The 17650-nt window shown below is 41.2% G+C and overlaps 1 protein-coding gene across 5 annotated transcripts in view; it reads left to right on the top strand.

The window, feature by feature from the left end:
- gramd1ba (GRAM domain containing 1Ba) overlaps nucleotides 1-17357 on the top strand; it is a 500575-nt gene extending 483218 nt beyond the window's left edge. For all 5 annotated transcript variants that reach the window (XM_078531845.1, XM_078531813.1, XM_078531836.1 and 2 more), the window contains 5 exons: nucleotides 1551-1754; nucleotides 6466-6556; nucleotides 10788-10895; nucleotides 14067-14187; nucleotides 15160-17357. In XM_078531845.1, coding sequence (XP_078387971.1) covers nucleotides 1551-1754; nucleotides 6466-6556; nucleotides 10788-10895; nucleotides 14067-14187; nucleotides 15160-15246 — 611 coding nt within the window. In that variant the 3' untranslated portion in view covers nucleotides 15247-17357. The remainder of the gene's footprint in view (nucleotides 1-1550; nucleotides 1755-6465; nucleotides 6557-10787; nucleotides 10896-14066; nucleotides 14188-15159) is intronic.
- The last annotated feature ends 293 nt before the right edge of the window (nucleotides 17358-17650 follow it).

Genomic DNA, 17650 nt, shown 5'->3' with positions numbered 1-17650 from the left:
GCCAGGTCAAGGTGTATTGAGATGGCAGTCCGTAAGAATCAGACCAGGAGGTCCGAGTTGATATGGGAGCATGCACTTTTACGTGCGCGTTGTAGTCTGGATCTATGAATCGTGATAGTAGAGGCTCCAGTGTTCCGACCAGGAAATTCTCCCACTCTTATTGCCTGCCATTGGCATGTGTTGGAAGGATTTGAAGGTTGATACTTAGCCTGTTTGGGTAACATTTGCCATAGGACCTTCCTTGGCCATCAAGTTCTGGGGTGGGACTTGCACCTGGAGCTACTGACTCAGAGGCAGGAACACTACCCACTTTGACACAAGACATCCTCTGATCTAATGTACTGTAACTTAATATTTGAACTTCTACACAAAATGGGTGTACTGGTAGGCGATGAGTTAATCAGGAGATAGTGAATAGATGGGTTCAATTCTGCATAACATAACAGGTCGTAACTTAAGAGTGACAGGGTGTCGTATCTGGGGGTAACCCAAAGCGGCACTGGGGAGCCCCAGCCCCAGAAGTTCCCAGGCAAGGTTTGCATGGCAATTGCCTGAGAAGCACAAACTTCTCATGGATGATTGCCCTGCACTGGGAACTGTCCGAAAATGCAATTTAAATCGTAAACTTCGGATGGTTATGGCTGTGTTACATCAATAGTTACCCAGAAAAAGTTAGAAGAATTAAAACCACTTCTAACCTGGGTAATTACTGCACAGACCCACACCCACCTCCCCGTGGGACTCCCCCAACATTCCCGAACCCCATGGAACTTACCCCACCCTCTGACTACCCCCACCCCACAGGACGCTTTCCCTGCAGCCCCCCCCCCCACCCCCATGGGGTCTCACCCTCCCCACCCCACCCCTCACCCAAAGCCCGTCTCTCACCACCACCCCATTGCCAGACCTGCCGGACCCAAGTCTCACCCTCACCGCTCACTCCCCCCAACCCCTCTCTTCCGCCTGCCCCCCCATCCCGACCTGCCAGACTCGACTCTCACCCCCAAAACCCCGCCAAGGCCCGACACGACCCGATCCGACCAACCTCTCCCACTCCCTCAAGGCCTGACAAGCCCCCCCCACCCCCCTCCAAGACCCTGAACACCACCAGCACCCCTCCCCCCACCCTGCCAAGGCCCGACCTGAATCAATAGTCTCCCCGCGCCCCCAAACAAATCCTACATGCTTAATTTATCCGCTTATCTTCTCCCTGGCTTGTCAAAGATCTTTAAACCTGGCTGGACCTTTAAACTTACCTGCTTTATGGCAGCTGGTGCTGTTTAAAAAAAAAAGGGGGGGGTGCATGGCCTCAGCACCACTCAGCTGAAGGCCTCTGGAGCACGCTGCCCTGCACAGTTCTTGCCCGGCCTGAGTTGGAACATCGGGCGAGATGGGATCAAAAAGATTGTAAGGTTAGAAAGTAGGAGCGGAGTTGCAATCGGACTCTGATTGCCACTTTACGGAACCTCAGGTCCAATATTTAATCAGATAAGACACGGTTTTGTTTGGCTGACTGCAACTTGAAATATTCCCATTTTTGACATCCATAGATATTGAGCTTGCAAAAATAGAGAAACAATATGCTGCTGAACTGCACAGGCAATCTCCAAAAGAAAAGCCCAACAAATCATCCACAATTCGAAGGAGAAAGCGGCCTCACATGCACGTGCGAAGCCAACACCTCGATGAAACAGTCAGCCCCGTTACTACACCAACTGATGAAGAGGTAGCCCAGAGGATTAAACATGTGGCAGGTAAAATTGAAAATGGTGAAAGAATGTCAGTGGCGAGAACATTCCTTCAGTGCCCTTTAGTTTCTTTGTCATACATTTTTATATTTAAAAGAAAAATATGTCTTATTTGTACTTGGGGATGGATGTGAATTAGAGGCACAAACTTGTGATGTGGCAAAAATAACTTACCAGTGAGTTATGCAACAATGACCAGTTCATGATTTATTTTTGTAAGTAACTCATTCTCACTAGCTACTTCCCATGCTTTTATTAAAAACATTTCTTTGTCACTGTCGGGGAGACAGTGGTGTAGTGGTAATATCACTGGACCAGTAATCCAGAGGCCCAGGCCAATGCCCTGGGGACACGGGTTCAAATCTCACGACAGCAGCTGGTGGAATTTAAGTTCAGTTAATAAACCTGGAATTAAACGCTAGTCCAACACTGACCACGTCCATTGTTGTGAAAACCCATCTGGTTCACTAATTCCCCTTAGGGAATGTGATTCCATGTGACTCCAGACCCACAGCAATGTGGCTGACTCTTAAATGCCCTCTGAAATGAGCTAGCAAGCCACTGAGTTGTATAAAACCAACCAAAAAAAAAGGAAGGAAGCCGGAAGGACCACCCAGCTGAAAATGACAGTTGCACAACCCTGCAAAGTCCTCCTTGCTAACATCTGGGGGCTTCTGCCAAAATTGGGAGAGCTGTCCCATAGACGAGTCAAGCAAAAGCCTGACATAGTATTACGCATGGAATCACACCTTTAAGACAATGTCCCAAACACTACCACCACCATCCCTGAGGTGGTGACACTTCAGATGGAGTTGCCTTGGGAGTCCTCAACATCATCTCTGGACACCATGAAGTCTTTGGCATCAGATCAAACATGGGCAAGGAAACCTCCTTCTGGTTACCACCTACTGTTCACCCTCAGCTGATGAATCAGTACACCTCCAACACTACTCAGAGGAAGCACTGAGGGTGGAAAAGACACAGAATGTACTCTGGGTGGGGGACTTCAATGTCCATCACCAAGAGTGGCTCTGTAGCAGCACTACTGACCAAGCTGGCTGAGGGCATAGCTGCTAGACTGCATCTTTGGCAGTTAGTGAGGGAACCAACAGGAGGAAAAAACCTGCTTGACCTCGACCTCACCTGTCTATCTGTCGCAGATGCATCTGTCCATGACAGTATTGTTAGGAGTGACCAGCCACAATCCTTGTGAAGACTAAGTCTTGTCTTCACATTAAGGGTACCTTCCATCATGTTGCATGGCATTACCATGGGATAGATTTCAAGCCAATCTAGCAACTCAAAACTGGGCATCCATGAGGCACTGTGGGCCATCAGCAGCAGAAGAATTGTATACAAGCACAATCTGTAACCTCATGGTCCAGCATATCCCCCATTCTACCATAACTATCAAGCCAGGGATCACCAACTGTTCAGTAAAGAGGGCAGGAGGGCATGCACAGATCAGTACCAGGTACACCAAAAAATGAGGTGTCAACCTGGTGAAGCTACAACACAGGACTAGTTGTGTGCCAAGCAGCAGAAGCAGCATAGGATAGACAGAGCTAAGCAATCCTGAAACCAATGGATCAGATCTAAGCTCTGCAGTCCTGCCATATCCAGTCATGAATGGTGGTGGACAATTAAAACAACTAACTGGAGAAGAAGGGTCCACAAATATCCCCATCTTCTATGGGGGAACCCAGCACATCAGTGCAAAAGACAAGGCTGAAGCATTTACAGCCATCTTCAGCCAGAGGTGCCAAGTCAATGATCCATTTCAGCCTCCTCCTGAGGTTCCCAGTGTCACAGATGTCAGTCTTCAGCCAGTTCGATAAATTACATGTCAAATCAAGAAACGGTTAGAGGCACTGGATGCGGCGAAGTCTATGGGCCCTGACAACATTCTGGCAATAGTATTGAAGACTCTGCTGATGATCAAGAGTAGACTGATGGAGCGGTAATTGGCTGGGTTGGATTTGACCTGCTTTTTGTGTACAGGACATACCAGTGCAATTTTCCATGTTGCCAGGTAGATGCCAGTGTTGTAGCTATACTGGAACAGCTTGGCTAGGGAAGCAACTAGTTCTGGAGCACAAATGCTGCAAGCGGCAGTTACTCAGCAATAACCTGCTCACTGCTCAGCTTGGATTCCACCAGGGCCATTCAGCTCCTGACCTCATTACAGCCTTGGTCCAAGCATGGACAAAAGAGCTGAACTCAAGAGGTGAGGTGGGGTTGACTGCCCTTAACATCAAGGCATCATTTGACCGAGTGTGGTATCAAGGTGTGGCCCTAGAAAAACTGAAATCAGTGGGAATCGTGGGGAAACCCTCCACTGGTTGGAGTCATACCTAACACAAGAGAAGATGGTTATGGCTGTTGGAGGTGAATCATCTCAGCCCCAGGACATAACTGCATGAGTTTCTCAGGGACGCGACTAGTTCTGGAGCACAAGTGCTCAGTCCTAGTCCCAACGATTTTTAGTGTTTCATCAATGACATTCCTTCCACCATAAGGATGTTCACAGATAATTGCACAACGTTCAGCACCGTTCATGACTCCTCTGATACTGAAGCATATGGTGTCCGTATGTAGCAGCATACTGATAAGTGGGAAATAACACTCGTGCCACACAAGTGCCAGGCAGTGACCATCTCCAACAAGAGAGAATCTAACCATCGCCCCATGATATTCAGTGGCATTCCCATCGCTGAATTCCCCACTATCAACATCCTGGGGTTACCACTGACCAGAAACAAAACTGGACTAGCCATATAAATACTGTGGCTACAAGAGCAGGTCAGAGGCTGGGAATTCTGCGGAGAGTAACTCGCCTCCTGATTCCCCAAAGCCTGTCCACCATCTACAAGGAACAAGTCAGGAGTGTGATGGAATACTCCTCCCCACTTGCCTGGATCAGTGCAACTCCAACAGCACTCAAGCAGTTCGACTCCATCCAGGACAAAGCAGCCCACTTGATTGGCACCCCATCCACCACCTCAAACATTTACTCCCTCCACTACTGATGCACAGTGGCAGCAGTGTGTACCATCTACAAGATGCACTGCAGAAGCTCACCAAGCTGTTGGCAGGTCTTATACTTGGATCCACAGATGCGCCTTTAATATGATGGATACCCAGGGCAAGCAACTGTAAAAGTACTTATCAACCATACCCGTACAAACCAGGCTTTAACCAAACTTCAGAAATACTCCTTCTGGACAGCGTTTGGAAGAGAGTATGAAATCACTGCCAACACCTTCTATGATAGCCATCGAGCTGAAGAAGACTTGAACCACTGGGTTATTGTCACTGGAGATCCCGGTGTCCCACATGGCACCTTGTTTCAGGCACCTCTGCCTATTTGTGAGGATGAAAACTCAAAGGAAAAGCATCCTCGGGCATCACCTGACCACTCAACTCAACAGCTCACTTGTTAATTTAACGAGCTATAACTAATGAAATAGCTCCTTCGACAGCACATTCCAAACCCATGACCTCTACCTCCTAGAAGGACAAGGGCAACAGATGCATGGGAATACCACAATCTGCAAGCTCCCCTCCAAGTCACGCACCATCTTGACTTGAGACTATATCGCCGTTCCTTCACTGTCGCTGGGTCAAAATCCTGGAACTCGCTAGCAGTAATGTGGGTGTTCCTACAACACATGGACTGCAGTGGTTCAAGAAGGCAGCACGCCACCACCTTCTCAAGTGCAATTAGGGTTGGCAATAAATGCTGGCCTAGCCAGCAATGTCCACATCCCATGAATGAATGTAAAAAAATTACCTGCATATCTTTAATTTCATCAAAACTAATTGGACTGCATCTTGCTACAGTTAGATTTTTTTTCCTGCACCCTTCAAATCAATTTTTTTTTTTTGCGTGGTAACTTGCTGCAAGTGAGGACAGTGGAGCATCTGGAACCGCAGTGGATGAGATTATCTCCTGGAACAGTTTATCTCCTTAATCAATGATTGGAAAAGAAACCGAGAAAACCAAACGAGGAGGGTGAATTACATTGTGAGAATTAGAGTTAAATCAGGTGCAAGGAAAGAAATAAAGAGAGGGGAAGAAAGCTTGCATTAAGGGACAGAGGAATACTAGACAGATAAGAAAAGTAAGATTATTTTAAAATTTGAAATTTTCAGAATCTTTGAGCAATCATTTATTGCACACACAAATGTACTCAACAGGTTAAATTGCTGTCATCCTAAGCTAAAGAGACATTAACAATTACCATGGCATTAAAAGGGTACTTACAATTTTAATTATGAGGCCTAACTTTCTGCAGAAAGTTTAATGTGCAAACCCAGCAAGCTCTTAAAAATAACAGGGAGGCTAAGGATGATATGCTGTTTGTACGAAACAAATGATGGAGCAAAATAAATTGACCAGGAAGCCCTAGAGATTCGCAATTCATGATGCATCTCTTCATCCCCAAAACCTGCTGGCTGATTTACATTAATAACAATTGTTAATACACCATTATTTTCCAGGGTGATTTAGCCCATTGTCTTAACTGTCTGCTTTTGTACCTAATTCTTGCACTCAGGTTGTCTACCAAATTATTGTATTGCTTGGGGAAATTTAATCAGGTTACAAGGAGACGTTATCAGTTCTTAATGTTGAAACGCTGTCTGACACAACTATTGTCTGATACAAGCTTCATTGTCATTTACTTAAAACTCCCTGCATTCTGTTTTGCCACAGGTTCCACACAAACAAAACACATCCCAGAAGATATTCCAGGAGGAATTCAGCTTTACAGTGTTTCCAAGTTATTGCTGATCATAAGCTTTGTGTGAGTAACGACTTTACAAGGTGCTCTCTCTGACAATTTCATTGCAGTTGCACCTGAGATCTAGGGAGGCACAAGAGTGGTCTTTGTAAGCTCCTAAAATCATTTAGTGAACGTGCCCATGGAACTTATAGTTAAATGAAAAGATTATATTTCAAATTAAACTTTTATTGCAGTCTCCTGTTAATATGCATATGGTACAAAAGACATGCACAACTAAATGTCATATGCACAGTTCCTTTGAGTTGTGGTGGGAAAATCATCTGTTCAATCCAAGCACACAACTATTTTGCCAGAAAAGGCATTGGATTAACAATTTGGGTTTTTTGGTTCTTAAACGGCCATTGTTCAAAATTCTGAAGGGTTTTAATAAAATAAATGGGGATAAATTATTTCTGTTGGTCAGTGAGTAGGTAACCCAAAGACATAAATGTATCATCAACTAAGGAATGGATGGACTGGATGACTTTTTTATGCAGAAGGTTGCTGGGATGGAATGCTATCCTGGAAACAATGCCAGAAGCAGAACCATAATAACTTTTAAAAGGAAGTACCTGAGTACTGAGAGAAGGGGGAAAGAAAGGTCCTGGGGAAAGGGCATGGGAATGGAACTAAATGGTTAGGTCTGTCAGAAAGACAGTGAAAATGAAATATGCAGAATTGTCCAATTCTGTCCAATAAAATTCTGTGGGTAAGTGAATCAGGATATCTGACTCAGAGCAGCAGGAATTTGCTGACTCCAAAACACTTGTGATTTACTATGTAATGTTTATTCATTGGTAAAAATCATTGGATTTTCAGTGAGTATATGAGTCCATTTGTGTGCTCAGTGCAAAAGCTCAGAATTAAATTGTTCTACATGGGTGGAAAAATGTTACTGTTTTTATTCCTTCTTGGAGGCATCTGGACAAAAAATGCTTTCAAAAGCTTCAAAAATGCTAGGCAACTGAGAAGAGGTATGATAGCTTCCAGGTTCCTTTTTTCCTACTTAATAGTATGACAGGGCACCAACCTAAAGCTCTTTATTCTACTTGCAAGGAATGTGTTTCTATGTGGTTTCTATTTTCACTGGAAGATTATGTCAACTCGTTTCATGGGTGATTTATGGCAAGGATACGTTATCTAATCTTTAAGATTAGAAAATTCCTCATTTAGAATTGGGTGGCCCATAATTAACATCAGTGGCAGGAACGGTTTCAAAATAAGGTGTCACCCGATTAGGATAGATGAGGATTTTTTTTCTCTGAGGGCCGTGAAACTTTGGAATCCTCTTCCTCAAAAGGTGGTTGAGGCAGAGTCCTTGAATATCTTGAAGGCAGAGGTAGATAGATTCTTAATAAGCAAAGGGATGAAAGGTTAGCAGGGATGGGCAGGAATATGAGGTTAAAATCAGAACAACCATGATCTTATTGAATGGCGGAGCAGGCTTGCAGGGCCAAGTGGCCTGCTCCTGCTCCTAATTTGTATGTTCGTATATAACTGCTCGATATTGAATGAAGAAGAGCTTCAGGTCTATAAGCAACATACTCAAACTTATAGTATGTAACTGTAGTGTGTCAAAGAGATCACTTAAGATTTCCATAACGTTCTGTTGAGAAAAAGTGATAAATACTGCAAAAATGATTATTGGCCCAGAATTTGCTAGAAAACTAAAGGTGAGTTTAGTATACACACCATTATTAATGTGTAAAGGAGCCAGCAATTTGTGGTAAGGAACAGATACACTGTGTTGTTAATTACCATAAGTTGCTGGATGATTTCCATCACTAAATCAGTTCCTTTGTGAAAACCTGAGCACCCCCTCAACCTCACTGAGTTTCAAGAAATTGCTCCGTTTGTGCTATAAGCCAAATTAAAATTGCTGCAGCAAGTTGGGGCTGGCACTTATAATGACTATAGATTTATGATCCTAAAATGCCATTCAACCTATCTGGCCCAGAGGAGGAACAACTGGAACTGTAGAATCTTATTCCTCCAGCAAATTCTGGGCCATTGTACTCTTTAAAACTGCAAGGATAATTTTAATGGGCAATTTCTCCTAGTGTGTGTACCATGAAACATTGGTCAAAGAATGGTGTAGAAAGATATAGCCTTATCTTTAATTCATGCTCCCTGTGAGTGTAGGTTTCAGTGGGTATATGAGATTGTGAACTGACCTTTAGCATCAAGTGTTGTAATGTTTTGGAGAAAATGCTTAAATAGTGCAGGAATTGTTGCTAATTTTCTCAAAGGGTTAAATCTACTCCAAATTTCAAATGGGCTAAAGGTTCTGTTGTATTTTCCACTGTCTAAGGATGATTAGAAGCTGCTATAAGGCATTTTTTGTACGATTTTGCAAGCCAGAACACAGCGTCTGAAGCTGAAATTACTGTACATAACTTTATTTCTATTTAAAATGGATTCACTTTGATTTGAGTTGCTTTCAAACTATGTCCACTATTTATAATCCTGGCCATGCTGATTGGTGCAATCTTTGTAAATGATATCGATGAACCTTTCCATTTGAGACAGCAAGCTTCAGTAATTGCTTTAAACCTTAACAGTGTTCGAACTCCTGAGAAGTTTTTCCTTTCTGATCACTATTTTCCTCTTCTGTTTACTGCTCCCTTTAGGATCTGTTTAAGGTACAACTGTAGTTCTTCTGCATTTTCTTCAGTTCTCTTTTCTATAAAATACTTGCACTCCAGAAGGGACAAATGGTTAAGTGGTTGGATAACTGCATATTTACAACTTGCTAGAATTAATAGTTTAAAAAAAGATGATATCCAGTTTAAAGGAGAGGTTAAAGGGGTTTTAAAGTAAATTGAGTTGTTGGTCAGCCTGCTGTAAAATCTATACTCCAAATGTATCGTTGGGGAAACTCAAACTGCAGCAGACGTTATCCAGTTTTGTTGTAATAAAAAATTAACTTTTACATTTTGTCTTTTTTAAAATTAAAACAGCCAAAAACAATAAATTTGTAGTACTGATGGCTGATTCTGGCTCTCTACACTGTATGAACATGTGGCAGTATAGATGCATTTAAAGAGAAGCTGGACAGGCATGTGAGGAAGAAGTGTTATGATTGTAGATTTAGACGAGAAAAGATGGGAGGAAGATGGAGTTGAGCATAAACACCAGCATGGAATGGTTGGGTTGAATAGCCTGTTTCTGTGCCATATATTCATTGTAATGTAATCCTATGTAAATAGGCTCTTGAACCATGTTACAGGGGATAATGGATGTCCATGAAACTGTTACCCAGTAAGGAGTCAGCAGCTTGGGGAGAGAAGAGAATTGATGAGGGACACATAATATTCCTTATGTAACATTCAAGGATTAAAGTTTAATTCATCATAATACTGAAATAATCCAAGTAAGATAGTGGACACTTCTATGAAATTGCACAAGACCAATCAAACCACTTAAAGGAATGATTTTCAAAGATAACTTTTATTTCATGTTTTTGCCTGCCCTTGGACCAGAGCCAGTAAATACACACATGTAATGCTGAGAATTGTTCTTTGTCTGCTTTGCCTTTTCCATACATATCTCCCTCGTCTCATTCTTCAGGATGACATTGTAGGTATGGCAAACAATTAGGAAAGCAAATGGTACATTAGCCTTTAGCACAAAGGGAGCGTAAGAGTGAAGAAATCTTATTGGAATTGAATGGGACCTTAGTGAGACCGCACCTGGAGTACTGTGTACAGTTTTGGTCTCCTCACTTTAGGAAGGATATACTTACCTTGCAGGGAGGTTCACTAGACTGAGTTCTGGCATAAGAGGATTACCATATGAGGGGAGATTGAGTAATCTGGGACTACGTTCTCTGGAGTTTAGAAGAACGGAAAGTGATCTCATTGAAACATACACAATTCTTAAAGAGCTTGATAGGTTAGATGTTGGAAGGACATTCTCCCTGATTGGGGTTTCTGGAACTGGGTGTCATAGTCTCAAAATAAGAGGTCAGCCATTTAGGACTGAGATGTGAAGATATTTCCTCACTGAGGTTTGTGGACCTTTGGGATTCTGTACCCAGAGAGCAGTGGATGCTAAGTCATTGAGTATATTCAAGACAGAGATCAATAGATATTTGGATGTTAAATGAATTAAGGAATATGGGGATAGTGCAGAAAGGTAGAATTGAGGTAGAAGATCAGCCACGATCGTATTGAATGATGAAGCAGGCTCAAAGGGCTGCATGACCCACTCCTGTTCCTAGTTCTTATGTTAACTGTTGTTTTCTCCACAGCTTGGTGCTACTAGTGTTTCTGAATATGATGTTATTTTACAAGCTATGGATGTTGGAATATACAACGCAGAGTCTCACTACCTGGCATGGGATCAGGCTCCAGGAGAGGTATTTTCTACTCTGACATTTTTCACCTAGCAAAGTCCACCTAAGTGAGACTTAACAAAATAAATGACTTCAACAGGTGCTGGACTATAACTCTACTGTTCCTCTCTTGATGTAGTGTAGGCAAGGAGCGTCATTGCATTTTCACCACCCATGATATGATTTTGAAGCAACCGGAAGTGTCACTAGTGAAATCAGAGTGAAACAGTAAAGCAGCCAACTTAGCAAGTTTAATTTGTGAGATGAATGGTTTTTTGTTAAGTAAGGGTATCATGTGATACGAAGCAAAGGCAAGCAAATGGAGTTGGGGTATAGGTCAGCCATGAACTAAAGAAATGGCTGAACAGGGTCACATAACTGAATGGCCTCTACCCCTGTTCTTATGTTCCTACTGGAATTAAAATGATTCCCTACTAGTAAAATAATGAACCTGTGGCTAAATCATATGGGCTGTAGCACAAGTTCAGAGATCCACATAATTAGAGCAACCACTCACTAAATGAATTCATGGTTAGTAATGTTATGGGAATCACTTATTTGTTTTTTTAGTTTTGAGCACACAGTATTATGCATGCAGTCAATGTTTTTTAAAATACAGACAGAACTACGTTAGAAAAGCTTTTCAGGTCAAAAAGAGTGTCATAAGAAAAAATCAAGATGATCAACAGGACACTGGGACCTCGCATATTGTAAATAATAATTGCATTTTTAAATAGTACTGTACCAGTTTACTTGGAACTGCAGTTTGCATGTAAAATGGTTGAAATACACTCCTACATAAAGTTAATTGCATCTCCTGCATAACACATTACTACTGAAGTACTCAAACTGTCAATCAAAGCAATCAGAAATACTGTGTCTTCATTATGCATAATTAATGATAGTAGACTGCACAGGGAAATATTGCATATTTGGATTTCCAACAGACATTCAATAAGCTGCCATATATAAGGTTAGTAGACACGATATAAGCTCATGGTGCTAGAGGATTGGCTAACTAACAGAAAACAATTCATCGGGATTAATAACTAGTTGGGTGCCACAGGGATCAGTGCTAGGGCCTCAACTATTTACAATCTAATAACTTGGATGAAAGGACTGAGTGTATTGTAGCCAAATTTGCTGACGATACTAAGATAGGTGGAAAAGTAAGTTATGAGGAGGATATAAAGAGCCTGCAAAGGGATATAAATAGGTTAAGTGAGTGGCCAAAAATTTGGCAGATGGCGTATAAAGTGGAAAAATATGAGGTTTTGTACTTTGGTAGGAAGAATAAAAAAGGAAATATTTTATTAAATGGAGAGAAACTGCAGATTGCTGCACTACAAAGGGATCTGGATGTGCTCGTCCATGAAACACAAAATGTAAGAATGCAAGTACCACAAGTAATTAGGAAAGTAAATGGAATGTTGGCCTTTAATACAAGAGGGGATAGAGTATAAAAGTATGGAAGTTGTGCTACATCCATGCAGTTGAGACCACTGCATGCAACTTTGGTCTTCTTACTTAAGAAGGGAAACACTTACATTGAAGGCAGTTCAGAGAAGGTTCACTAGGCTGATTCCTGTGATGAAGGAGTTGCCTGTGAGGAAAGGTTGAGCAGGTTGGGCCTATACTCATTGGAGTTTAGAAGAATGAGAGGAGATCTTATTGAAACATGTAAGATTCTGAGGGGGCTTGACAGGGTAGATGCTGAGAGGATATTTCCCTTCGTAGGGGAATCTTGAACACTGGGCATACTTTAGAATAATGTGTTGCCCATTTAAGATGGCAAAGAGGAAGAATTTCTTCTCTGAGGGTCATGATCTTTGGAATTCTCTACCCCAGAGTACAATGAAGGCTGAGTGATTAAGTCTGTTCAGAAGACAGATTCTCAAACTATAGGGGAGTCAAGGGTTATGGGGAACGTCAGGTAAGTAGAGATGAGGTCAAATCAACCATGTTTTTATTGAATGGTAAAGCAGGCTTGAGGAGCCATATGGCCTACTTCTGCTGCTACTGCTACATATTTTCTTAAATAATCATCACTTAAACACGACCATTTGCGTAGGACCAATGGAATTGGTCACTTGTTCCGTAATTACAAGAAAGCTTTGCTGTAGTTTCAATGTTCTGATCGGGAAACAGACTGCTTTTCGTGAGTGCTGCTGCCTAGACAAAATGAGTACTGTTGATTTATGAAAGAAGCAAGCCAATACTCAGACTCATTGTGTAAGACTCAGTAATCCTTTTCTTGTTAAACTCACATCCTAGTGAATGTTTTGGACTATTGCATAATAGATAATATAGTCAAGAATTAAACAGAGTTAAATCTGTCTCCAAATAATCATCCCACCTCTCCATTACCACTCTTCATCGATGCACTAAACTTAACCACGTTGGCCTATTTTTCACTTCATTGTATATGTTTTAATGCTATTTTTTGATTAAAGATATTGGCGTAGAGCTTCCGCTTTTGGCGCAGTTGGCAATCCAAGCGTAAGCTGTGCTCAAATTTGGGCAAGCTTCTAAAAGTAAAGTTGTGGCACAAGTTTTTGCTCAAAATTATGTACACAATCACAAACATAAAATTGTCCATGAACTACGGCAATCAGGCAGCATCTTAAAATGGAATTGATAAATTTTTCCCTTTGCATTAAAAAAGATTCCTTGATATATTTAAGACTGTGGGCTGGTGTAGTTGAACTTACAGCTGAAAATGTGTTTATCACAAAAGTAAGCATTTTTAATAGGAATTATCTAGTCTGCCACTTATGAATAACCTAATTTTAAATAACTTAAAATTACTTTGCAGAAACTATGCAGAACAATTTACTAATTTCATTGATGCACAGTTTTTTTTAGTAAATTAGGTCTTTTTTAATATTTAGAAAAGGTGTCTATTAGTGTTATTACACCTAAAAAAAAAACTTAACTTTGAAAGCCTTCTTGAGGATTTATAAATGAATGTAATTAGTGGAAACTTATAGTGAATAATTTGATTGGGGCATGGTCAATTTTACTGGAAGGGCTGGCTTCCAGTTCAATGTTCCTTCAAGCGCAGAAGGTCACAAATCTGATTTGCATGGGATGTAATTTGCATTTGAAATTCTGTGATATTTTGCACTGGTTAGGCTGGAAGTACCAGCACAACCTAGCCCAAAGACTTTAACTTGCTTCTTTTCTTCCATACAGCAAACTTCCCCAGTCACAGGCGGAGTGGGCCCAGTTATTAGAGTCACAACAGCGTTACCATGATACTGAACTACAGAAATGGAGAGAGATTTTAAAATCATCAGTAGTGCTTCTAGATCAGGTGACTGTTATTTCTTATTGACTAGTGCAAACACTGGGGGCAAAACTCCTACCTCGACAGGCGGGCGCACGCCCGACCTGCTCGAGCGTAGAATGACACGCGTTGATGTTGAGTGAGCGTCCTGACGTCAATGGGCAGTCATGAGATATTTCAGTCGGCATGCGCGCACTGGAGTCGGCAGCATGCCGGCCGTCAATTAAAAGGCTTATTAAGGCCATTAACGAAGTAATTAAAATAAATTTTTCGCTGCCCGCCCAACCTTATGGTCCCCAAGTGGCCTTTGCACTTTTTAGGAAACCTCATCCATGGGCGGGATGAGGTTTCCAAAAGCAAATAATTAAATTTAAAATTTTTATTTTATTTTTAATAACATCTCTGCTCATGTGACAGAGTCACATATGGAACCTTGGGCTTCATAAACAGCATGAGGGGACATGTTTTATAACATTTTATGTGCTTTTATTTAGTTTTCTGAAAAGCCTTCATCTCCCTGAGCTTTGTCTCCCTGAGGCAGTTCTGTGCCTTGGAGATTTGCAAATGCGCACTTGCACGCATGCTCAAAGTTCGCGCTCGCACAGGCAGCGCTGAGCGCTGCCGCTCGTGTTTCATGCTGGTCGGGCCTTAATTGGCCCCGATCGCAGGCAGTGGTAGACTTCCCAACTGAGCCCTCCTGACAAGGGCTAAATTCTGCCCTGGGACTACCGTAGTTTTTCATGAAAACTGTGCCCTTCAATTTTTTCTCTGATTGACTAAAGGGAGCCATGGGCAGTGATAATTCCCTTTAACATATACTACATCTGTTAAAAAATGTATATTATGTTGGCACAAATGGAATCTGGAAATCTGCTTCATCTTGAAAAACTGGCCATCAGCCAGGCTGGATTCAGACCTCGTTTGTATATGATGCTGAAAGTGGAGATGGTCAGAAAGACTTTTGAATTTCATTTATTTTTTAATAAATTAATCCTACAGATGAGAGACTCGTTAATAACTCTACAAAAAGGCATCGGTTTGCGTGATTACAGTTCTGAAACAGACAAGCGAGATCGGTTTCACTGATGGGCATTACCAAGGCCGAAGAGGGAATAGTGTGCAATATAGATATATATAAATTATATAAATATATATATAATAAAAAGAAGACACTGGAACCACAGGCTGAGTTGGACCTCCAGGAATGCTGCCCCAGTCAGCGGAATCAAAATTGACAAAATCAAGATCCTGTATCAGTTAGAAACTGTGGCAGAACTAAGTTCTGACAGCACTGAACCATCTTGGGAAGACAACAGCCCCGCTAATCTGCCTACACACTCATGTTGTAAATCCTAGAATGTTGTACTGTAAGCTTTAACATGTAACAAAAGCATGTAATATTATCTGTGGGCTGTCTGTTGTGGAAGACATGTAATTGAAGTCCCGTGTGCTCTGTGTTAAAGTAAGATATTCATCAAACACAATTAGGAGCAGGGTGAGGATCTTGAAACTATTACAGGTCATTGTGCCTGCGAAAACACCACTTATACACATTATTAACAAAATTAATCAAATGTATTGATTCTGGCTCAGAGTGAATGGGTAACGAAACTGTGAATATCTGTATTGATAAAACTTGAAGACATTCTAAGTTACAAGTGACTTGCAGAAGTGTGGCATGTCAGTCTGTTCAGTTTTTAGTTCTACAGTTGTACAGTAGAAAATTGAAAAAAACTACAGAAAAGTAACTGGAATCCTGATGTGACTGACTTAGATATTTATTATTGTAAATACAGACTAAACAATCTATCATAGGCAGGTCCCAGAATATATAGGGCAAAAGCGTGTCTCTGTTCTGTAACTCTCCTTACAGCATGTCTAAAAGATGCAGATTGCTCACCTGATGCTCGCAGAGTGCATGTGTGGAACCTGACTGTGAAGCATTCCGTGTTCTTCGCTGAAACGGTAACAGTTAGTTACAGAAGAGAGTTTCATCACCATTAATGTGCTGAGGCAGTTGCAGGGAAGTGCAAGGCAGCTGAGATGTGCATTGTCACATTTAGCTGTGCTGCAGAAGTGTGGAATGTCAGTTTTTATTTCTACAGTTGTATAGTAGAAAATTGAAAAACTACAGATTAGTACAGTTTTTTTTTAATATATGCATATACTATTGACCCTGACTGATTTAATGAGATTTAAATTTCCCAATAGGAGTCAATGAACCACAATTTATTAAAATAAAGAATTATGGATTTGTCTTAAGGTTCCCTGTGTGATTTGATCCACAGACCAGGTAGGATCTTACTGGATTCAGTGGGATTTTTAATTTGAGTGTCCTGCCATTTTTTTGAAGTGTCTCACTAGAGAACAGAAAAAACTACCCTGTATTCTTGCTAATACAACACATACTAGAGACAAGGATGTAATGTTTAGTGACCAAAATGCAATGTGGTTGGCTCATTAGAACAGAAATACATGTGACAACAAGAGCATGGTGCAGGAACACACATGCTGCTTGGTGGAATAGGGGCAGAGAGCTGATACAATGAAGCGGCAACAGCCAAGCACTTTAATTCACCCAAGCCCCATTGTCATCATTGAACTTGTGCGTGCTGACACTTTAAACAAATGTCGGTAGATAATTTGCCATAGTATGTACAAGAATAAAACAAATTCAAAGTGAATTCTGAAAACAATACGGCCCATTAAGATACAATCTTCAAAAATGGGAGCTTGGAATTGGATGCTCACCTGTGAACTGTTTGGGACAGAATAAATTATCTTCTATTGTTATAGTCCAAAAAAATTGTATTTAAACTCTATAACATATTATCGTGCTTGACTGTGAGCTGACAGAATTGGAAAGTTCGGTGCAATGGTCGACAAGTGCTGAATTAGGCTTTTTCATTTTGTTCAAAGAATTACCAGTATTGTGAGCATTAGTTTCAATGGGCCACCCTGAACCTAATATGTTTAAAGTTTGCTGGGACAAAGTTGGGGAGCGGGGGTTGAATTCTGACTGAATCGGAAACAAAAAGAACTTGTCACCAGATGTTTTTCAACATGCAATTTGTGGCAACTTGGTTTTTCCCAGAACTGTGGACTGTATTAGTGCTATTTTATCAGTCTAGTGAAAACTGAAGTTTCAAAGACTTGCAATGAATTCTGGAGGAAGAACAGTGTGCTTTAGAGTTTTTTTAAAAATTGGACTCCAGTAACTAACTCCATAAGCGCATCTTACCTGAGGGTGTTCCTGTGTGGACAATTACTAGATTTATAACACAGCTGCCAATATGTACCATTTCAATGCAGTCAGATACAATAAGATTTGATATCTAATATAAGGTGCTTTAATATGATTGATATGACATTTTCTAAAAAAAAATGCTTTCTAAACAGAACAAATCTTTCTATTAGTTCCAAAGTTTGTGTTGTCAATCTGAAATTATTTAACAATATTTAATCAATTAAAGCAAGATGTGTGTGATCA

Source organism: Cetorhinus maximus, chromosome 2, assembly GCF_964194155.1.
Source record: "Cetorhinus maximus chromosome 2, sCetMax3.hap1.1, whole genome shotgun sequence".
Lineage (NCBI taxonomy): Eukaryota > Metazoa > Chordata > Chondrichthyes > Lamniformes > Cetorhinidae > Cetorhinus > Cetorhinus maximus.
This window is presented reverse-complemented; position numbering and strand designations above follow the sequence as displayed.